At 41.2% G+C, this 24909-nt stretch overlaps 1 protein-coding gene across 2 annotated transcripts in view; it reads right to left on the minus strand.

The window, feature by feature from the left end:
* Positions 1 to 24909, minus strand: part of KLHL4 (kelch like family member 4) — a 295029-nt gene that overhangs the window by 151693 nt on the left and 118427 nt on the right. For both annotated transcript variants that reach the window (XM_069746101.1, XM_069746102.1), the window contains exons 2-3: positions 6831 to 7004; positions 4727 to 4863 (exon numbers count right to left, since the gene is read on the minus strand). In XM_069746101.1, the coding sequence (XP_069602202.1) occupies positions 4727 to 4863; positions 6831 to 7004 (311 nt within the window). The remainder of the gene's footprint in view (positions 1 to 4726; positions 4864 to 6830; positions 7005 to 24909) is intronic.

Raw genomic sequence — 24909 nt, forward strand, 5'->3', positions numbered from 1 at the left:
TCGCTCTCTCCCTCGTATCTCCGGTTCTCCCTCGTATTTTTGTCTGTCTCTCGCTCTCTGCCTTGCATCTCCGTCTGTCTCTCGTATCTCCGTCTGTCTCTCCCTTGTATCTCCGTCTGTCTCTCGTATCTCCGTCTGTCTCTTGTATCTCCGTCTGTCTCTCGTATCTCCGTCTGTCTCTCGTATCTCTGTCTGTCTCTTGTATCTCCATCTGTCTCTCGCTCTCTCCCTCGTATCGCTGTCTGTCTCTTGTATCTCCGTCTGTCTCTCGTATCTCTGTCTGTCTCTTGTATCTCCGTCTGTCTCTCGTATCTCCGTCTGTCTCTCATATCCCCGTCTGTCTCTTGTATCGCCGTCTGTCTCTCGCTCTCTCCCTCGTATCGCTGTCTGTCTCTCGTATCTCCGTCTGTCTCTCGTATCTCCGTCTGTCTCTTGTATCTCCGTCTGTCTCTCGTATCTCCGTCTGTCTCTTGTATCTCCATCTGTCTCTCGCTCTCTCCCTCGTATCGCTGTCTGTCTCTCGTATCTCCGTCTGTCTCTTGTATCTCCGTCTGTCTCTTGTATCTCCGTCTGTCTCTCGTATCGCTGTCTGTCTCTCGTATCTCCGTCTGTCTCTTGTATCTCCGTCTGTCTCTTGTATCTCCGTCTGTCTCTCGTATCTCCGTCTGTCTCTTGTATCGCCGTCTGTCTCTCGCTCTCTCCCTCGTATCGCTGTCTGTCTCTCGTATCTCCGTCTGTCTCTCGTATCTCCGTCTGTCTCTTGTATCTCCGTCTGTCTCTCGTATCTCCGTCTTTCTCTTGTATCTCCATCTGTCTCTCGCTCTCTCCCTCGTATCGCTGTCTGTCTCTCGTATCTCCGTCTGTCTCTTGTATCTCCGTCTGTCTCTTGTATCTCCGTCTGTCTCTCGTATCGCTGTCTGTCTCTCGTATCTCCGTCTGTCTCTCGTATCTCCGTCTGTCTCTTGTATCTCCGTCTGTCTCTTGTATCTCCGTCTGTCTCTCGTATCGCTGTCTGTCTCTCGTATCTCCGTCTGTCTCTTGTATCTCCGTCTGTCTCTTGTATCTCTGTCTGTCTCTCGTATCTCCGTCTGTCTCTTGTATCTCCGTCTGTCTCTTGTATCTCCGTCTGTCTCTCGTATCTCCGTCTGTCTCTTGTATCTCCATCTGTCTCTCGCTCTCTCCCTCGTATCGCTGTCTGTCTCTCGTATCTCCGTCTGTCTCTCGTATCTCCTTCTGTCTCTTGTATCTCCGTCTGTCTCTCGTATCTCCGTCTGTCTCTTGTATCTCCATCTGTCTCTCGCTCTCTCCCTCGTATCGCTGTCTGTCTCTCGTATCTCCGTCTGTCTCTCGTATCTCCTTCTGTCTCTTGTATCTCCGTCTGTCTCTCGTATCTCCGTCTGTCTCTTGTATCTCCATCTGTCTCTCGCTCTCTCCCTCGTATCGCTGTCTGTCTCTCGTATCTCCGTCTGTCTCTTGTATCTCCGTCTGTCTCTTGTATCTCCGTCTGTCTCTCGTATCGCTGTCTGTCTCTCGTATCTCCGTCTGTCTCTCGTATCTCCGTCTGTCTCTTGTATCTCCGTCTGTCTCTTGTATCTCCGTCTGTCTCTCGTATCGCTGTCTGTCTCTCGTATCTCCGTCTGTCTCTTGTATCTCCGTCTGTCTCTTGTATCTCTGTCTGTCTCTCGTATCTCCGTCTGTCTCTTGTATCTCCGTCTGTCTCTTGTATCTCCGTCTGTCTCTCGTATCTCCGTCTGTCTCTTGTATCTCCATCTGTCTCTCGCTGTCTCCCTCGTATCGCTGTCTGTCTCTCGTATCTCCGTCTGTCTCTCGTATCTCCTTCTGTCTCTTGTATCTCCGTCTGTCTCTCGTATCTCCGTCTGTCTCTTGTATCTCCATCTGTCTCTCGCTCTCTCCCTCGTATCGCTGTCTGTCTCTCGTATCTCCGTCTGTCTCTCGTATCTCCTTCTGTCTCTTGTATCTCCGTCTGTCTCTCGTATCTCCGTCTGTCTCTTGTATCTCCATCTGTCTCTCGCTCTCTCCCTCGTATCGCTGTCTGTCTCTCGTATCTCCGTCTGTCTCTTGTATCTCCGTCTGTCTCTCGTATCTCCGTCTGTCTCTTGTATCTCCGTCTTTCTCTTGTATCGCCGTCTGTCTCTCGCTCTCTCCCTTGTATCTCCGTCTGTCTCTTGTATCTCCGTCTGTCTCTTGTATCTCCGTCTGTCTCTCGTATCGCTGTCTGTCTCTCGTATCTCCGTCTGTCTCTTGTATCTCCGTCTGTCTCTTGTATCTCCATCTGTCTCTCGCTCTCTCCCTCGTATCTCCATCTGTCTCTTGTATCTCCGTCTGTCTCTTGTATCGCCGTCTGTCTCTCGCTGTCTCCCTCGTATCGCTGTCTGTCTCTCGTATCTCCGTCTGTCTCTCGTATCTCCGTCTGTCTCTTGTATCTCCGTCTGTCTCTCGTATCTCCGTCTGTCTCTTGTATCTCCATCTGTCTCTCGCTCTCTCCCTCGTATCGCTGTCTGTCTCTCGTATCTCCGTCTGTCTCTTGTATCTCCGTCTGTCTCTTGTATCTCCGTCTGTCTCTCGTATCGCTGTCTGTCTCTCGTATCTCCGTCTGTCTCTTGTATCTCCGTCTGTCTCTCGTATCGCTGTCTGTCTCTCGTATCTCCGTCTGTCTCTTGTATCTCCGTCTTTCTCTTGTATCGCCGTCTGTCTCTCGCTCTCTCCCTTGTATCTCCGTCTGTCTCTCATATCTCCGTCTGTCTCTCGCTCTCTGCCTTGTATCTCCGTCTGTCTCTTGTATCTCCGTCTGTCTCTTGTATCTCCATCTGTCTCTCGCTCTCTCCCTCGTATCTCCGTCTGTCTCTTGTATCTCCGTCTTTCTCTTGTATCGCCGTCTGTCTCTCGCTCTCTCCCTTGTATCTCCGTCTGTCTCTCATATCTCCGTCTGTCTCTCGCTCTCTGCCTTGTATCTCCGTCTGTCTCTCGTATCTCCGTCTGTCTCTCGTATCTCCGTCTTTCTCTTGTATCTCCGTCTTTCTCTTGTATCGCCGTCTGTCTCTTGTATCTCCGTCTGTCTCTTGTATCTCCGTCTGTCTCTCGCTGTCTCCCTCGTATCGCTGTCTGTCTCTCGTATCTCCGTCTGTCTCTCGTATCTCCGTCTGTCTCTTGTATCTCCGTCTGTCTCTCGTATCTCCGTCTGTCTCTTGTATCTCCATCTGTCTCTCGCTCTCTCCCTCATATCGCTGTCTGTCTCTCGTATCTCCGTCTGTCTCTTGTATCTCCGTCTGTCTCTTGTATCTCCGTCTGTCTCTCGTATCGCTGTCTGTCTCTCGTATCTCCGTCTGTCTCTCATATCCCCGTCTGTCTCTTGTATCTCCATCTGTCTCTCGCTCTCTCCCTCGTATCGCTGTCTGTCTCTCGTATCTCCGTCTGTCTCTTGTATCTCACATCTTCCTTGTGTCTCACGCGCCGCCATTCTTGTTCCTTTACTTGACATATTTAGGCTCTTTTTCCAGTAGCATTGAAGGGAAAGTGTCTGCAAATCTTATCTATTTTTTTCTCTGCCTGACGTTTCACAGGACTTTTCAGAATAATCTGTCCTGTGTTTGTCCATGATTAATAACACCATCTCTGGCCATTAAATAACTTATATCCTGCATTTTGCACTAGTTTTTCTTTTGCAGCCTCTATCTGTAATTTACAGTTTTCTCTGAGCTGGTGGATGGAAATGTCCTGTTATAATGTCTCCCATACACAGCACACACATATGTGATTGATTCCTGTTCTTCTGTCATTATTTAACACATGTTCAGAAGCAGCAACATGGAGGACATTATACAACAGTACTGAGCAGCTTAACTGTGAATCCAGCTCTAGGGTGATATGAAACACTTACAAGAGAGAAACCAGCAGTACTGGCATACAGCAGTACTGAGCAGTGTAACAGGGAATCCATCATTGAATGAGAAAAAAACAGTTATTTGAAAGCAGCAAGATGGAGGATATTATAACAACAACCATTTGTATTACTCTTTTATCACAATGAACTCAAAACACATTTCGAAAGTAGGCAACCTGATATAATGTCTGATATAGAGGATTGTCTGTTTTTTGTTTTTAAATTCCAGACTGAATCAGTGCTTCTTGAGTGGAAATTTACATGTGTCCAGAGACGATATCTCCCTGGATGATCCAAGTAATGTGTTTCAGAGAGTGGGAGCTGTGCAACAAAAGGCTCTGCCTCCGAATGTTGTAAAATGGGTATTGACAGTTTATTCCTGCCTGCTGAATTGAGCAATCGGCAGGTAGTGTGGGGCTTCAGACGATCCTTTAAGTATCTGGGGCTTAAGTTGTTCATGGCTTACTGCAGTGTAGCTGTGAATCCAGCTCTATGATGAGATAAAACACTTGCTAGAATCTCTCTCTTTATCCTCAATACACTCTAATAGCCAGTTATCATCTGATCTATCAGTGAGTTGGCAGCCCACGAGCAGGATTAGTGATTTCTAGGTGTGAATAATGAGTTCAGAAGGCAGGAGGGAGTAGAATGGGCTCATAGGTGGAGAAAGAAGAGTGTTTGTCTGCCAAGATATATTGTAAAGTTTCTTGCATTTACTTTTACTATATATTTATGCAAAGTTTAAGTTTTCTATTAGTGTTTTTAAAAGCACAAAATACACGGCACATTCTGCAAGTCTACAACATGGCGTCCAGCGACCGGTACCTGTATAAGCATAATGTACGAGGGATTTAAGGGCATCGGGGTCCACGCCTTCCATTTTTATCTCTTCTTCTTTCGCTTCGCGGACATCGTTGGTGAACATAGCAGCAAAGTAGTCCGAAACCGCGCTGAGGACCAACCTGCGGGCAGAAATTCACAGGAGTGGGCGACTGTACGGGATTGAAGGAGAGGAGGTGACTCAGTGCAGAATGGGTTAATATTTTACATACATGGGCCCCTATGAGTTGGGGCCATGGAGCTTAAGCTCATGGGAAATCATTTCCGGGAGATATAGGAGCCAGTCACTTCATTATTAGAAGGAGTTGTCCACAGATTTACTTTGTAACATGTGAGATTGTGGTGGCCGGAGGCTACTGTGACACCGCTGACCGCGAGGATGACGATGAGTGCGACCATTCTACATTAAAGTGATGAGCGCCGCCTCCTCATCCACGGCCACCGCCTCAATCCAGCAACAATATCTTTCAGGATACAATGTTTAAGCATAAGGGTAAATATTCTTTCATAAATGTATCCAACAAATGCGTTCAGTCTAAATCACACTGGGGCCATTATCTGGTGTTGGTAAATCAGAACCATTGGAGAAAAGCTGATGGATTCACAACACATTAATGTTCTTAAAATTTCCCTGAAAAAATTGGAATTTGCCAGAATCTGAATTTTTCAAGATGTGAATTACAGGAATCCGGACGGCCGCTGTTATCCTGGATTCTTTTTAGAACCAGAGAAGAGTAAATTTAAAAAAAATAAAATACAATTTATTGACCTCTTTGTTACCTATTCTGCCACCACCTCTCCCCCAGTCTTTCACCGTTGCTCCATGTTGACGGTCGTGACATGCATCGAGTGATAAAGATCACGGGGATCAGATTATCATCGTTGCCAGGATAGGGATGGAGGGGTGGAAGAATATCAGACTGGTGCAGAGGACCAGAGGTGGCTGAAGAGGGGCAGAACTGTGAGTACAAAAAGGTTTTTTTAACCCCTTCCTTCCTCTTTAAACAATTTCAGTTTGGATGTAAAACTTTTGGTCATCGGTTTAGTGAATTAATTTTTTATGTGACTCCTGTAAAAATCACTGATGGATAAAACGGACACACGGACATTGCAGAGTCCATCTGTCTGTCCTGCAACGACACAATTCTGGCCCCAATGCAACACCTATAAGATGGCACTCACCAGCCATGCGCCATTTTTACTTTTCGGTATGGTAGTATAAGCTGGCACTCACCAGCCATGCGCCATTTTTACTTTTCGGTATGGTAGTATAAGCTGGCACTCACCAGCCATGAGCCATTTTGACTTTTCGGTATGGTAGTATAAGCTGGCACTCACCAGCCATGAGCCATTTTGACTTTTCTGTATGGTAGTATAAGCTGGCACTTACCAGCCATGAGCCATTTTTACTTTTCGGTATGGTAGTATAAACTGGTACTCACCAGCCATGAGCCATTTTTACTTTTCGGTATGGTAGTATAAGATGGCACTCACCAGCCATGAGCCATTTTTACTTTTCAGTATGGTAGTATAAGATGGCACTCACCAGCCATGAGCCATTTTTACTTTTCGGTATGGTAGTATAAGCTGGCACTTACCAGCCATGAGCCATTTTTACTTTTCGGTATGGTAGTATAAGCTGGCACTCACCAGCCATGTGCCATTTTTACTTTTCAGAATGGTAGTATAAGTTGGCACTCACCAGCCATGCGCAATTTTTACTTTTCGGTATGGTAGTATAAGCTGGCACTCACCAGCCATGCGCCATTTTTACTTTTCGGTATGGTAGTATAAGCTGGCACTCACCAGCCATGCGCAATTTTTACTTTTCGGTATGGTAGTATAAGTTGGCACTCACCAGCCATGCGCAATTTTTACTTTTCGGTATGGTAGTATAAGCTGGCACTCACCAGCCATGCGCAATTTTTACTTTTCGGTATGGTAGTATAAGCTGGCACTCACCAGCCATGCGCCATTTTTACTTTTCGGTATGGTAGCCTCTAGGCCCCCTACGGCACCAGAACCAAGGTGCTTGCACCCCCACCATCCGCGCCCCCTCGTATTCCGCTGTATACCGTATCTGTCTTACCTGTGTGCTGGGATCTTGTAGTTTCCGGCAATCAGGAGGACGTCGCAGAGCTGCTTCTGCTGGAGGTAGCTCTCCATCTTACGGAAAGTCTGTTCTGCATGGTTCAGGCTGTGAAAGTATTCATCAGAACCAGCGGCGTTCATTCTATTGGGGGAAGCGCTCGTCACCGGGAGCCTGTGAAGTCCAAACCCAGAAAACGTTAATGCAGATTCATCCACTTCACATTCATTATCTTTATTGATTTCCGTTCAGAAGAGCAAATTACAAAGTTATCGGGTCACAGAGAGAAGTAAAATCTGTTTCTTGGGAAGTTTTACTTTTCTAATTGGATTTTCCCTATTCAGTAATACATGTATATAGCGTGCTGAATGCTCCTTGTGCCAGCGCAGAGTACAGACATCTGAGATGAAGAAATAGATGAAGGTGTAATGAGGTCATTTTCTGATTGGCTGATGATGAAATATTGAGTTCCCCATGTTAGATTATTGTTGCCATTTATTGTTACACCGTAATTACATTTTGACAATTTACCTATAAATGTTTACTCCCATTTTAATAAACTAATATTGTCAGACCGCGCTTGTAAACATGAACAATTTTGCAATTTACGGCTTATAAAGTGTTTCAGCCTTTCTTGAGATGTTATTGCTTTTGTTTTCTTTACAGTTGCCTTGGAGACCGGCCGTTGCTGTTGGACAGCAGAACTTGCACAGGACAAGCACTTTTCTGTTGAGCATTGAAGCTGACTAGGATTGCGGGAGCGCGCTGTAACACCATAATCCCCGATGGCTTCCGCGCTGTTCTTACAAGCTACACAGCAGCGGTGGTCGATCTCCTAGGCTACAAGCTGCACGCTGCTACACCATAATCCCCGATGGCTTCCGCGCTGTTCTTACAAGCTACACAGCAGCAGTGGTTGGTTTCCTAGGCTACAAGCTGCACGCTGCTACATGATAATCCCCGACAGCTTCAGTGCACTTCTTACAAGCTACACAGCAGCAGTGGTTGGTTTCCTAGGCTACAAGCTGCGTGCTGCTACACCATAATCCCCGACAGCTTCAGTGCACTTCTTACAAACTACACCGCAGCAGTGGTCGGTCTCCTAGGCTACAAGCTGCGTGCTGCTACACCATAATCCCCGACAGCTTCAGTGCACTTCTTACAAGCTACACAGCAGCAGTGGTCGGTCTCCTAGGCTACAAGCTGCACGCTGCTACATGATAATCCCCGACAGCTTCAGTGCACTTCTTACAAGCTACACAGCAGCAGTGGTTGATCTCCTAGGCTACAAGCTGCGTGCTGCTACACCATAATCCCCGACAGCTTCAGCGCTGTTCTTACAAGCTACACAGCAGCAGTGGTTGGTTTCCTAGGCTACAAGCTGCATGCTGTTACACCATAATCCCCAACGGCTTCAGCGCTGTTCTTACAAGCTACACCGCAGCAGTGGTCGGTCTCCTAGGCTACAAGTTGCGCGCTGCTACACCATAATCCCCAACAGCTTCAGTGCACTTCTTACAAACTACACCGCAGCAGTGGTCGGTCTCCCAGGCTACAAGTTGCGCGCTGCAACACCATAATCCCCGACAGCTTCAGTGCACTTCTTACAAGCTACACAACAGCAGTGGTCGGTCTCCTAGGCTACAAGCTGCACGCTGCTACACCATAATCCCCGACAGCTTCAGTGCAATTCTTATAAACTACACAGCAGCAGTGGTTGGTCTTCTAAGCGACAAGCTGCGTGCTGTTACACCATAATCCCCGACAGCTTCAGTGCACTTCTTACAAGCTACACAGCAGCAGTGGTCGGTCTCCTAGGCTACAAGCTGCGTGCTGTTACACCATAATCCCCGACAGCTTCAGTGCACTTCTTACAAGCTACACAGCAGCAGTGGTCGGTCTCCTAGGCGACAAGCTGCGTGCTGCTACACCATAATCCCCGACAGCTTCAGTGCACTTCTTACAAGCTACACAGCAGCAGTGGTCGGTCTCCTAGGCGACAAGCTGCGTGCTGTTACACCATAATCCCCGACAGCTTCAGTGCACTTCTTACAAGCTACACAGCAGCAGTGGTCGGTCTCCTAGGCGACAAGCTGCGTGCTGTTACACCATAATCCCCGACAGCTTCAGTGCACTTCTTACAAGCTACACAGCAGCAGTGGTCGGTCTCCTAGGCGACAAGCTGCGTGCTGCTACACCATAATCCCCGACAGCTTCAGTGCACTTCTTACAAGCTACACAGCAGCAGTGGTCGGTCTCCTAGGCGACAAGCTGCGTGCTGTTACACCATAATCCCCGACAGCTTCAGTGCACTTCTTACAAGCTACACAGCAGCAGTGGTCGGTCTCCTAGGCGATAAGCTGCGTGCTGTTACACCATAATCCCCGACAGCTTCAGTGCACTTCTTACAAGCTACACAGCAGCAGTGGTCGGTCTCCTAGGCGACAAGCTGCGTGCTGTTACACCATAATCCCCGACAGCTTCAGTGCACTTCTTACAAGCTACACAGCAGCAGTGGTCGGTCTCCTAGGCGACAAGCTGCGTGCTGTTACACCATAATCCCCGACAGCTTCAGTGCACTTCTTACAAGCTACACAGCAGCAGTGGTCGGTCTCCTAGGCGACAAGCTGCGTGCTGCTACACCATAATCCCCGACAGCTTCAGTGCACTTCTTACAAGCTACACAGCAGCAGTGGTCGGTCTCCTAGGCGACAAGCTGCGTGCTGTTACACCATAATCCCCGACAGCTTCAGTGCACTTCTTACAAGCTACACAGCAGCAGTGGTCGGTCTCCTAGGCGACAAGCTGCGTGCTGTTACACCATAATCCCCGACAGCTTCAGTGCACTTCTTACAAGCTACACAGCAGCAGTGGTCGGTCTCCTAGGCGACAAGCTGCGTGCTGCTACACCATAATCCCCGACAGCTTCAGTGCACTTCTTACAAGCTACACAGCAGCAGTGGTCGGTCTCCTAGGCGACAAGCTGCGTGCTGTTACACCATAATCCCCGACAGCTTCAGTGCACTTCTTACAAGCTACACAGCAGCAGTGGTCGGTCTCCTAGGCGACAAGCTGCACGCTGCTACACCATAATCCCCGACAGCTTCAGTGCACTTCTTACAAGCTACACAGCAGCAGTGGTCGGTCTCCTAGGCTACAAGCTGCACGCTGCTACACCATAATCCCCGACAGCTTCAGTGCACTTCTTACAAGCTACACAGCAGCAGTGGTCGGTCTCCTAGGCTACAAGCTGCGTGCTGTTACACCATAATCCCCGACAGCTTCAGTGCACTTCTTACAAGCTACACAGCAGCAGTGGTCGGTCTCCTAGGCGACAAGCTGCGTGCTGTTACACCATAATCCCCGACAGCTTCAGTGCACTTCTTACAAGCTACACAGCAGCAGTGGTCGGTCTCCTAGGCGACAAGCTGCGTGCTGTTACACCATAATCCCCGACAGCTTCAGTGCACTTCTTACAAGCTACACAGCAGCAGTGGTCGGTCTCCTAGGCGACAAGCTGCGTGCTGCTACACCATAATCCCCGACAGCTTCAGTGCACTTCTTACAAGCTACACAGCAGCAGTGGTCGGTCTCCTAGGCGACAAGCTGCGTGCTGTTACACCATAATCCCCGACAGCTTCAGTGCACTTCTTACAAGCTACACAGCAGCAGTGGTCGGTCTCCTAGGCGACAAGCTGCGTGCTGCTACACCATAATCCCCGACAGCTTCAGTGCACTTCTTACAAGCTACACAGCAGCAGTGGTCGGTCTCCTAGGCGACAAGCTGCGTGCTGTTACACCATAATCCCCGACAGCTTCAGTGCACTTCTTACAAGCTACACAGCAGCAGTGGTCGGTCTCCTAGGCGACAAGCTGCACGCTGCTACACCATAATCCCCGACAGCTTCAGTGCACTTCTTACAAGCTACACAGCAGCAGTGGTCGGTCTCCTAGGCTACAAGCTGCACGCTGCTACACCATAATCCCCGACAGCTTCAGTGCACTTCTTACAAGCTACACAGCAGCAGTGGTCGGTCTCCTAGGCGACAAGCTGCACGCTGCTACACCATAATCCCCGACAGCTTCAGTGCACTTCTTACAAGCTACACAGCAGCAGTGGTCGGTCTCCTAGGCGACAAGCTGCACGCTGCTACACCATAATCCCCGACAGCTTCAGTGCACTTCTTACAAGCTACACAGCAGCAGTGGTCGGTCTCCTAGGCGACAAGCTGCGTGCTGTTACACCATAATCCCCGACAGCTTCAGTGCACTTCTTACAAGCTACACAGCAGCAGTGGTCGGTCTCCTAGGCGACAAGCTGCGTGCTGTTACACCATAATCCCCGACAGCTTCAGTGCACTTCTTACAAGCTACACTTCTCCTAGGCTACAAGCTGTACACAAATATTATGTCAAAAATGGCCACAAGTTTTAATATGCAATAAATAAAATTGACTTGATTCATAAAATGATCCACCAGTGAGTGTGGGAGTAACCCATAACCGTCTACACTGGTTCCCTGGCCTGACCGCCACTTACCCGCTGTTACAGTTTACAAATGTGACGCACGCCACTGGTTGCAGGGTTATCCGGGACTTTGCTCATTTTTCGCTATGGGGCTATGATCTTACCAGTAGGCAGTCACTAACTAGGACCTGTCTGTTCTCTCCGGCACCGATCTCCGGCATAGACCGCTCCTGGCGGCAATTCTGCATTTTCCACTGACATCACCTCGACAGAGCAGCTTCTTCTCTATGGATGGGGGTCTTAGGCGATGTCATGCTGATTGACAGCCGCTCCTTGCCTCATAACTGGGGGGATGGCTGTCATTCAGCATGACGTTGGCCGTGATGCCCAGTCCACAGAGCGGAAGAGGAAGACAAAGCTGCTCTGCTGACGTGTGGAGAACTGGAGCTGCAGAATCGCCGGCAGGAGCGCCCCGTGATTTCTCTGTGCCGGATACAACAGTCAGGTAGTTAGCAAGTGCCTGTCAGTAAGTGTTTAGCCCCAGAGTGAAAAACAAGCCAAGTCATGCATAACCCCTGGTGGACGATGTTCACAACATTTTTTGCAGCAGAGATCCAAACTTATGATAAAACTGCTGCAAATTTGTGGAAAATCTGGACGAATGTGGCAAAAAAAAAAACAGATGCCAAGAAGTGCAAAGTGTGAACAGAACCGTAGGAGAATATATGCCGGACACGTAATTATGTCTGAAATTAAAGTTTATGTTTCGGCCATTGGAAGCCTAAAATCAACTGGGCCGATCAATCAATTATTCCTCTGCCTGAGAAGGGATGGAGAGGATCACAGGGTTAAATAAGGGGAGCTCTGCCCCCGAGGCGCTCGCTGCTGATCCCTCACACCGAGGCGCTCGCTGCTGATCCCTCACACCGAGGCGCTCGCTGCTGATCCCTCACACCGAGGCGCTCGCTGCTGATCCCTCACACCGAGGCGCTCGCTGCTGATCCCTCACACCGGAGAGAGACATTCAGTGGCTTCTTATTAAGGCAGGGAGCCGCCCTTCTCCTAATGCCGAACCTTGAGGCATCGCATTCCATAGAACGAGCACTGCGCACATTTTCCAGTACACTAATTATGTCGCCACCGTTCCTTTAAGCCGTCCACGTTCCTTTATTCTGCAGCATGATTTCTGCACACGATTGATTGTGCGGCATCGATAATTATTTATCTTAGCGTTTGTTTGTGCATTGATGTGATGAAGCTGGAGGTCGCACTCCGGCCCCCCGGACCCTCAGCCACAGAACAAGCTCTTTACACAAATGTAATATGTAAACCTGCAGCATTTACATCAAAGGAGGGAAATCTGCAAATTCTGCTCATTAACAATGTATGCAAAGCGTGGACGTAGCAGTAAATCCCCGGGTCCAGCTTAAAGGGCCGGCGTCCAGACTAATCAAAATATATCCTGATCAACATACAGTATAATGAAAGGTTTTGCACCTTAGTAAAAGAAATGAGGAAATGTTCCACACACGAGTAAAATCCTACTGGAGTGATAAATTAGAGTGATATTTTTTTTGCGCTGCCTCCACTCTCCATGGAAACTGGAGAAAAAGTTCTAAACGATCCTCTAACTTTTCTACCAACAGAACTTTTACCAAAGTTGGGAACAATTTTTTTTTTTTCTTACGCCTCCTTAGTGTTTTTCTTCCTCATCTTTCTCAATATCTCTGCTTGCTGTCAATGAAAGGGAACATTTATTATGTAAGCCGTGGCTAAAAATCCATCCTGACCTACAGTGGGTCCGGAAAGTATTCAGACCCCTTTACATTTTTAATAAATTTGCAAAAATTTCTACATTTCTTTTTTTTTCCCGTCAAGATGGGGTGCAGAGTGTATATTAATGAGAAAAAATGAACTTTATAGAATTTACTAAATGGCTGCAATGAAACAAAGAGTGAGAAATGTAAAGGGGTGTGAATACTTTCCTACCCAGTGTAGTTCTGCTCAAACGGCTTCATAGCTTCTCATGGAACAAGCACAAGCCTTTACCTGTCCTCCGCTCCAGGCTGATGGCTTTATTATTATTATTATTATTATTATTATTATTATTATAAAAAGACACATTGTAACAAAACCATAAATCACACTCTATGTATCACCTGAACAAACTTTGTGAATAAGTTACATTTTGTACACTGCATTATAAAAGCTGCAGTTCCTGGCATCCCCTGCTTGATCGGCGTCTGCTCTGTAGATTTGCATAGTGCGAAGTGTCGTCTTCCTATCAATGCCTGATGGAACGCCGTATCTGACCTCCCTGTCTTATAGGCACTTAGCAGGGCCGTGCGGGTTGTCTTTATCCACAAACTTGCTGACTGTTTCCAATAATAAGCAGAAAATTGCTTTTGTGAATCAAAGATGACAAATTGTAACAACTTCGTCATCAGTCTCATTGTCATCTGTTCCTAAGAAAATAAAAGAGTCATCCTATCAGAGGACTGATCAGGACAGGCGCGTTTTATGGCCATTTCACATTCACGCTGTTACGCCGCTCACTGTGCGGGAAAACTAAATCCAATCAAACACGATTTCTCCCCGGAATCATTTTCTGCCATTTTCTATTAGATGTGAGCTGAGCCGCTCCTCGTATGTAGAATTTATGTTGAAGAAATGTAAAAATAGTCGCACATTTACATAAAGTCTCTCAGCCGCCGCCTCTATGGCACAGACATTTGCACTTGATCTGTAATTCATATACGCACATAATCGCCTGCCGCCCTCCCCCCGCAGCATTCAGAATAGTGCGCTTTATCCTCAACAGGTCGGGAAGGTTTCAATATCGTCTTCGGGTTCCTCTGTTAAATGAACGGCTTCATACAATGTGTGCGATAAAGGTTCTGTATCATAAACCGAACACAACGGAGCCACCTTGTCTGAAATAATATTAATGTTAATAGTCATAATATTTACAATCCAAGCCAATGATATATGCAGCATAAAAATATTGTAGTTATATTCCTGTACAGAGGAGCAGTATTATAGTAGTTATATTCTTGTACATAGGGGCAGTATTATAGTAGTTATATTCCTGTACAGAGGAGCAGTATTATAGTAGTTATATTCTTGTATATAGGAGCAGTATTATAGTAGTTATATTCTTGTACATAGGAGCAGTATTATAGTAGTTATATTCTTGTACATAGGGGCAGTATTATAGTAGTTATATTCCTGTACAGAGGAGCAGTATTATAGTAGTTATATTCTTGTATATAGGAGCAGTATTATAGTAGTTATATTCTTGTACATAGGGGCAGTATTATAGTAGTTATATTCCTGTACAGAGGAGCAGTATTATAGTAGTTATATTCTTGTATATAGGAGCAGTATTATAGTAGTTATATTCTTGTACATAGGAGCAGTATTATAGTAGTTATATTCTTGTACATAGGGGCAGTATTATAGTAGTTATATTCTTGTATATAGGGGCAGTATTATAGTAGTTAAATTCTTGTACATAGGAGCAGTATTATAGTAGTTATATTCTTGTACATAGGAGCAGTATTATAGTAGTTATATTCTTGCATATAGGGACAGTATTATAGTAGTTATATTCTTGTACATAGGGGCAGTATTATAGTAGTTATATTCTTGTACATAGGGGCAGTATTATAGTGGTTATATTCTTGTATATAGGGACAGTATTATAGTAGTGATATTCTTGTACATAGGGGGCAGTATTATAGTAGTTATATTCTTGTACATAGGGGCAGTATTATAGTAGTTATATTCTTGTACATAGGGGCAGTATTACAGTAGTTATATTCTTGTATATAGGGACAGTATTATAGTAGTGATATTCTTGTACATAGGGAGCAGTATTATAGTAGTGACATTCTTGTACATAGGAGCAGTATTATAGGAGTTATATTCTTGTACATAGGGGCATTATTATAGTAGTTATATTCTTGTACATAGGAGCAGTATTATAGTAGGTATATTCTTGTGCATAGGGGCAGTATTATAGTAGTTATATTCTTGTACATGGGGCAGTATTATAGTAGCTATATTCTTGTACATAGGGGCAGTATTATAGTAGTTATATTCTTGTACATAGGGGGCAGTATTATGGTAGTTATATTCTTGTACATAGGAGCAGTATTATAGTAGTTATATTCTTGTACATAGGATCAGTATTATAGTAGTTATATTCTTGTACATAGGGGCAGTATTATAGTAGTTATATTCTTGTACATACATAGGAGCAGTATTATAGTAGTTATATTCCTGTAAATAGAGGCAGTATTATAGTAGTTATATTCTTGCACATAGGGGCAGTATTATAGTAGTTATACTCTTGTACATAGGGGCAGTATTATAGTAGTTATATTCTTGTACATAAGAGCAGTATTATCGTAGTTATATTCTTGTATATAGGAGCAGTATTATAGTAGTTATATTATTGTACATAGGAGCAGTATTATTGCAGTTATATTCTTGTAAATAGGGACAGTATTATAGTAGTTATATTCTTGTAAATAGGGACAGTATTATAGTAGTTATATTCTTGTACACAGGGGGTAGTATTATAGTAGTTATATTCTTGTACATAGGGGCAGTATTATAGTAGTTATATTCTTGTACATGGTGGCAGTATTATAGTAGTTATATTCTTGTACATAGGAGCAGTATTATAGTAGTTATATTCTTGTACATAGGGGCAGTATTATAGTAGTTATATTCTTGTATATAGGGACAGTATTATAGTAGTTATATTCTTGTACATAGGGGCAGTATTATAGTAGTTATATTCTTGTACATAGGAGCAGTATTATAGTAGTTATATTCTTGTACATAGGGACAGTATTATAATAGTTATATTCTTGTACACAGGAGCAGTATTATAGTAGTTATATTCTTGTACATAGGAGCAGTATTATAGTAGTTATATTCTTGTACATAGGAGCAGTATTATAGTAGTTATATTCTTGTACATAGGAGCAGTAATATAGTAGTTATATTCTTGTACATAGGGACAGTATTATAGTAGCTATATTCTTGTACATAGGGGCAGTATTATAGTAGTTATATTCTTGTACATAGGGGGCAGTATTATGGTAGTTATATTCTTGTACATAGGAGCAGTATTATAGTAGTTATATTCTTGTACATAGGATCAGTATTATAGTAGTTATATTCTTGTACATAGGGGCAGTATTATAGTAGTTATATTCTTGTACATAGGAGCAGTATTATAGTAGTTATATTCCAGTAAATAGAGGCAGTATTATAGTAGTTATATTCTTGCACATAGGGGCAGTATTATAGTAGTTATACTCTTGTACATAGGGGCAGTGTTATAGTAGTTATATTCTTGTACATAAGAGCAGTATTATCGTAGTTATATTCTTGTATATAGGAGCATTATTATAGTAGTTATATTATTGTACATAGGAGCAGTATTATTGCAGTTATATTCTTGTAAATAGGGACAGTATTATAGTAGTTATATTCTTGTAAATAGGGACAGTATTATAGTAGTTATATTCTTGTACACAGGGGGTAGTATTATAGTAGTTATATTCTTGTACATAGGGGCAGTATTATAGTAGTTATATTCTTGTACATGGTGGCAGTATTATAGTAGTTATATTCTTGTACATAGGAGCAGTATTATAGTAGTTATATTCTTGTACATAGGGGCAGTATTATAGTAGTTATATTCTTGTATATAGGAGCAGTATTATAGTAGTTATATTCTTGTACATAGGGGCAGTATTATAGTAGTTATATTCTTGTACATAGGAGCAGTATTATAGTAGTTATATTCTTGTACATAGGGACAGTATTATAGTAGTTATATTCTTGTACACAGGAGCAGTATTATAGTAGTTATATTCTTGTACATAGGAGCAGTATTATAGTAGTTATATTCTTGTACATAGGAGCAGTATTATAGTAGTTATATTCTTGTACATAGGAGCAGTAATATAGTAGTTATATTCTTGTACATAGGGACAGTATTATAGTAGTGATATTCTTGTACATAGGAGCAGTATTATATTAGTGATATTCTTGTACATAGGAGCAGTATTATAGTAGTTATATTCTTGTACATAGGGACAGTATTATAGTAGTTATATTCTTGTACACAGGAGCAGTATTATAGTAGTTATATTCTTGTACATAGGAGCAGTATTATAGTAGTTATATTCTTGTACATAGGAGCAGTATTATAGTAGTTATATTCCTGTACATATGAGCAGTATTATAGTAGTTATATTCTTGTACATAGGAGCAGTATTATAGTAGTTATATTCTTGTACATAGGGGGCAGCATTATAGTAGTTATATTCCTGTACATAGGAGCAGTATTATAATAGCTATATGCTTGTATACAGTATATATGTATATTTAGTGTCAGAGTAATATTTGTGCAGTTGATTTTGTGCAGGGATGCCCTCACGTTTCCTCTGTTCCTTCGCAGGGAGTTATGGTGAGCAGGGTGCAGAGAATATATCCGTGCTCCTCCCTGAGACATGATGGAAATGTAGCTGTGTTAAGCAGTGAAGCCTATTTTAGGATTGTGCGGTATTTCGGTCGTATTTGGCACATTTCCTCCTCCTTTCCGGTGAATATCCGCCTTTTCCTCTCTATCCTCTCTCCTATGTTCTGCCGCGCTGCCTGTCCTCCATGTTCTTGCTCAGGACTTCGTGTGATGTGGGGGCGAGCCTGACACGTGTATTCTGCTGCTCCTACGTGAACTCGGTGACAGGGAACACAAGACGCGTTTCGCATCCTCCAACATTTTGAGATGCTCTGATGTATTCGGGTGAAAAGCTTCCGTAATTACCGACACCTTTTACACATAAACACATTTTCCTTGTCTGGGAAGACAGAAAATAAGATTTGCCTTTTATGTAAGCTATTAATTCTTCTGTTCATAGTGATCGCTTCTATCAGGGAGAGGATCCGTGTTCCTGGTGACTCATGGAGCAATAATACAATAGGATCAATCCCAGTATGGAGCAACCATGCATTGACTTTTGTATCTGGCGATTTCCTAAATGATGAAGAATGATTTGTGCTTATAGCAGAGATGAGATGGAGGTGAATCAGCGCTGAGCTATGGATCCGGATGAGGAACTCTGGAGACCTCATAGAGGCCACACTGGACTTAGAGATGATACATTATGGAAATCATACATGAAGCCTATAGATATAATGCAAAATTCTGCAACTCTGCTTGAGTTAGTGCATAGTACAGGTCTGTTTGCTGTCAGTGAATGGAAACAACGTTTCACTGTTATTTCTCACAATTGACAGTTTGTTCCATTTGTATCCAATCTGGACAATCCTGTGACTTAAAATGGATTTCTGATTACAATTGACAGTCTACACAAGGGTTATCTATCGCTGTACAGCAGTGGCAATGTGTTTTCTACAGGAGATGTTTCACCCTCTTTCAGGTGGGCATCATCTGATCACAGCTGTTCCTGTTTCTGGCACTGATGGAAAGAGCTAATTTTGCAGAGAGAAGTTGTGACCAGACCAGCGTTGCCTTTGCAACAATGTATCCTCACATGACAGCCATTAAAGAAACACTTCTCCCATCAATGATGTTTACAATCATCATATTATATACCACAGTGAAGTTACAATTGCTCATTTTGCCTTTCTACCCAGATAATTATTTTCTTTTCCATTAGGTCTATGATGTCACATGATTAAAAACTGAGGAGCTGAATGGTTCTAAGCTCTATGCAGGAACAGGAAGTCTCCCTTCTCTGCAAAGTCCCTGGCAGGGGGAGGAAAGGAACAGCTGCAGCAGGCGGTGGAGAGGGGGATGACTCACACAAGAAAAAGAGACTTCCTATTTCTATATAGACCAAAGAGAATAATTATCTGAGTAGAAATGCAAAATGAGCAATTGTAAGTACACAGTGCTGTATAATATGACTGCAATATATTAAGAATATAAAACTTTGACTGGAGGAGGAGTTCGTCTTTAATGAGTCCAGCAGAATCAGGAGTCTCTGGTTCTGACCCGTATATGGAGTCCTGTACTAGGGACCATCTATAAAGTCTAATTCTAGGGCAGAGATCAGGGCTCTGAAAAGTCCCTGAGATGAAGTCAACTATGGCTGCCTATCTGCTCCATTTATTTTGGGTAGGGCTGCGGTAGATCCCTGAGCACAGTGTACACCGAGTACCATTAGTCTCGTGGAGAATGGCTGGACAGGAGGTTTGCATGCTATAATATGGGAGAAAGGTAAAAAACAAATAACATGCCCCCAAGTGCAAAGTTGCTGCTTTATTTCCTACTGCATTATTTCTGGAAGTGATGGCATCAAACTATGCAATAATAGCAAGCGCTGAGTATTACCTTTTCATGTGTTTTTTATGCTTTCTGGTGCTTATTTGTACCATTTTTATGTGTTAGTGTAGAAATGCTGGGAATTTGCATTTAAGAATGCAATTGCTAATATTTATTTTTTGTGTTTTTCAATGCACATTGCACAGGGGTAGAATGCAGCAGATTTTCTGCAAAAATAAAAGCTTTTTCAAATCTGCACCAAAAACAATATTGTTTTGTATTTTCATATAGAAAAAAAATTTGGTGGAAGGAAAGTATCATTGCACGAGGGAACATGGCCTTCGGGTCTCAATGCTCTTTTCTCCCACAGATCTGTGTAAGGACCATCAGACAAGCAGGTAACAGTATGATGGTGCGGAGCGTTCTGCAGGCGTCGACCACACATCTTTACTATATGGATACATTAACTGTATGGATACATTTACTATATTGATACATTTACTATGTGGATACATTAACTATATGGATACATTAACTATGTGGCTACATTTACTATATGGCTACATCTACTATGTGGATACATTTACTATATGGATACATTAACTATGTGGATACATTTACTATGTGGGTACATTTACTATATTGATACATTTACTATATGGATACATTTACTATATGGATACATTTACTATGTGGATACATTAACTGTATGGATACATTTACTATGTGGATACATTTACTATATAGATACATTTACTATGTGGATACATTTACTATGTGGATACATTTACTATATAGATACATTTACTATGTGGATACATTTACTATGTGGATACATTTACTATGTGGATACATTTACTATATTGATACATTTACTATGTGGATACATTTACTATATGGATACATTTACTATGTGGATACATTAACTGTATGGATACATTTACTATGTGGATACATTTACTATATGGATACATTTACTATGTGGATACATTTACTATATAGATACATTTACTATGTGGATACATTTACTATGTGGATACATTTACTATATTGATACATTTACTATGTGGATACATTTACTATATGGCTACATTTACTATATGGATACATTAACTATGTGGATACATTTACTATATGGATACATTTACTATATGGATACATTTACTATATGGATACATTTACTATATGCGTATGTTTACTATGTGGATACATTTACTATGTGGATACATTTACTATATGGATACATTTACTATGTGGATACATTTACTATGTGGATACATTTACTATGTGGATACATTTACTATATTGATACATTTACTATGTGGATACATTTACTATATGGATACATTTACTATGTGGATACATTTACTATATTGATACATTTACTATGTGGATACATTTACTATATGGATACATTTACTATGTGGATACATTTACTATATAGATACATTTACTATATTGATACATTTACTATGTGGATACATTTACTATGTGGATACATTTACTATATGGATACATTTACTATATGGATACATTTACTATGTGGATACATTTACTATGTGGATACATTTACTATATGGATACATTTACTATATGGATACATTTACTATGTGGATACATTTACTATATTGATACATTTAATATGTGGATACATTTACTATGTGGATACATTTACTATATTGATACATTTACTATGTGGATACATTTACTATGTGGATACATTTACTATATTGATACATTTACTATATTGATACATTTACTATGTGGATACATTTACTATATGGATACATTTACTATGTGGATACATTTACTATATGGATACATTTACTAAATGGATACATTTACTATGTGGATACATTTACTATGTGGATACATTTACTATATTGATACATTTACTATGTGGATACATTTACTATGTGGATACATTTACTATATTGATACATTTACTATGTGGATACATTTACTATATGGATACATTTACTATATGCGTACGTTTACTATGTGGATACATTTACTATATAGATACATTTACTATATTGATACATTTACTATGTGGATACATTTACTATATGGATACATTTATTATATTGATACATTTACTATATGGATACATTTACTATGTGGATACATTTACTATGTGGATACATTTACTATATTGATACATTTACTATGTGGATACATTTACTATGTGGATACATTTACTATATGGATACATTTACTATGTGGATACATTTACTATATTGATACATTTACTATATTGATACATTTACTATGTGGATACATTTACTATGTGGATACATTTACTATATTGATACATTTACTATGTGGATACATTTACTATGTGGATACATTTACTATGTGGATACATTTACTATATGGATACATTTACTATATGCGTACGTTTACTATGTGGATACATTTACTATATTGATACATTTACTATATTGATACATTTACTATATGGATACATTTACTATATTGATACATTTACTATGTGGATACATTTACTATATAGATACATTTACTATATGGATACATTTACTATGTGGATACATTTACTATGTGGATACATTTACTATATTGATACATTTACTATGTGGATACATTTACTATATAGATACATTTACTATATTGATACATTTACTATATTGATACATTTACTATATTGATACATTTACTATATGGATACATTTACTATATGGATACATTTACTCTGGATACATTTACTATATGGATACATTTACTATATGCGTACGTTTACTATGTGGATACATTTACTATATTGATACATTTACTATATGGATACATTTACTATATGGATACATTTACTATGTGGATACATTTACTATGTGGATACATTTACTATATTGATACATTTACCATGTGGATACATTTACTATGTGGATACATTTACTATATTGATACATTTACTATATGGATACATTTACTATATAGATACATTTACTATATGGATACATTTACTATGTGGATACATTTACTATATGGATACATTTACTATATTGATACATTTACTATATGGATACTTTTGCTATATGGATACATTTACTATGTGGATACATTTACTATGTGGATACATTTACTATGTGGATACATTTACTATATTGATACATTTACTATGTGGATACATTTACTATATAGATACATTTACTATATGGATACATTTACTATGTGGATACATTTACTATGTGGATACATTTACTATATTGATACATTTACTATGTGGATACATTTACTATATAGATACATTTACTATATTGATACATTTACTATATTGCTACATTTACTATATTGATACATTTACTATATGGATACATTTACTATATGGATACATTTACTCTGGATACATTTACTATATGGATACATTTACTATATGCGTACGTTTACTATGTGGATACATTTACTATATTGATACATTTACTATATGGATACATTTACTATATGGATACATTTACTATGTGGATACATTTACTATGTGGATACATTTACTATATTGATACATTTACCATGTGGATACATTTACTATGTGGATACATTTACTATATTGATACATTTACTATATGGATACATTTACTATATAGATACATTTACTATATGGATACATTTACTATGTGGATACATTTACTATATGGATACATTTACTATATTGATACATTTACTATATGGATACTTTTGCTATATGGATACATTTACTATGTGGATACATTTACTATGTGGATACATTTACTATATTGATACATTTACTATATAGATACATTTACTATATGGATACTTTTGCTATATGGATACATTTTCTATGTGGATACACTGAATCCTGCCTGGGCCGCCCATGATATTAGCAGCAGCCCATTCCTCGCTCTCAGGATGATGACACTTGGCTCTGCTTTCTTCTCTTTTAGGCACTCGCTCCTGATACAAGACTCGCTCATCTCTGCCAAGAAGATCCTCATACAATGTGCTGCCACTAACAGCAATGGAACATGGAGGCTGACAATGTTTACAAGGAACATTGTGAAAATCCTGCTGGCTTATTGTCTGCCACAATAAATAATAGAGGATAATTGGGGAGGGGGATTATATTGGGTACATGACTCATTCTCTGCATTAATAGGAGAGATGGGGGCGAATGATGGAATAATCGGAGGTTTATTGCAGCCTCTGGTTGTGTCCATTTGTGATTGTCGTGGGATGCAGACTGTCCGGACAGTAAAGATAAAAGCTCCGCATTGTATAGAGGACGTCTGTGCACGGACAGGGCGATTACAGCGCTCGATGTGTCAGCGGCAGATATGGGCGACCAACGCAGCTCAATTGTCTCTTACTGGATTCAGGAACATTAAAGCTGCGAGAAATCATCTGCACAGAGGGAAGAAGCCTGCAAAAAGTGAAATAATCGGGAGGATAACGTTTCTCTTTAATTGAAATCTTTGTAAATCCCTGGAATTATAACCCAAAATATGGTGTATGAGCCGCCTGGTGCCGGTATGTCCTGCCCATAAGGGAACATTGGCCAAATTCACAAAGTTGTGCAACATGGATGGCGTCTTTGTGTCGTCCATTCATATCAAGGATTTGGTCTTCAAATTGGCGCCAATTCTCCAGTGACCCCCGCTTTGATGATTTGGGGTATTCAGCACAGTCACTGGCTCTTCTTCTATTGTTGGAAGTGTTACTTACAATAAGTGAATAATTACAACTATAACTTGTGCTAATGGTCTATTTTAAACACACGGATTTAATTAGTTTTCATGCCGATAAAGTTATTGCTACAGGCAGTCTGTAAAAGTAAAACGTGCAATGTCTCCTAGAAAGCAGTATGATATTATTTATCAGTGGAGACCTCCACAATGCAAGATATCTCAGTATAGAGCTCTACAGAAGATGAGGACTCCGGGATTTCACTGCATTAATTACATTCATTGATTTGGGTAATTGTCTGAGTCTGCATCCTTAAAGTTTTTATTTGTCTTGAGAAAGAAGCCAGCGAAAATAAAAAGGAACTTAAAGAGACAGAAAAGGTCATAGATAGGGAGAGAGATAAAGCTGATAGCTAGTAATAATAGTGACAGAGATAAGTAAATATAAAGTAAATAAACACTGCTATTAACATTGGTAATACTTGTAATAATAGTGATATAATCATGGGAAATAAGTCTAAGAGCAATACATAATAATAATAATAATAATAATAAGTCTAAGAGCAATACATAAGCTACAAATAACATACAGTCATGGCTAAAAGTGTTGGCACTCTTGAAATTATTCTATTTCTCCCAGAAAA

This window comes from Ranitomeya imitator, chromosome 2 (genome assembly GCF_032444005.1).
Source record: "Ranitomeya imitator isolate aRanImi1 chromosome 2, aRanImi1.pri, whole genome shotgun sequence".
Taxonomy (NCBI): Eukaryota; Metazoa; Chordata; class Amphibia; order Anura; family Dendrobatidae; genus Ranitomeya; species Ranitomeya imitator.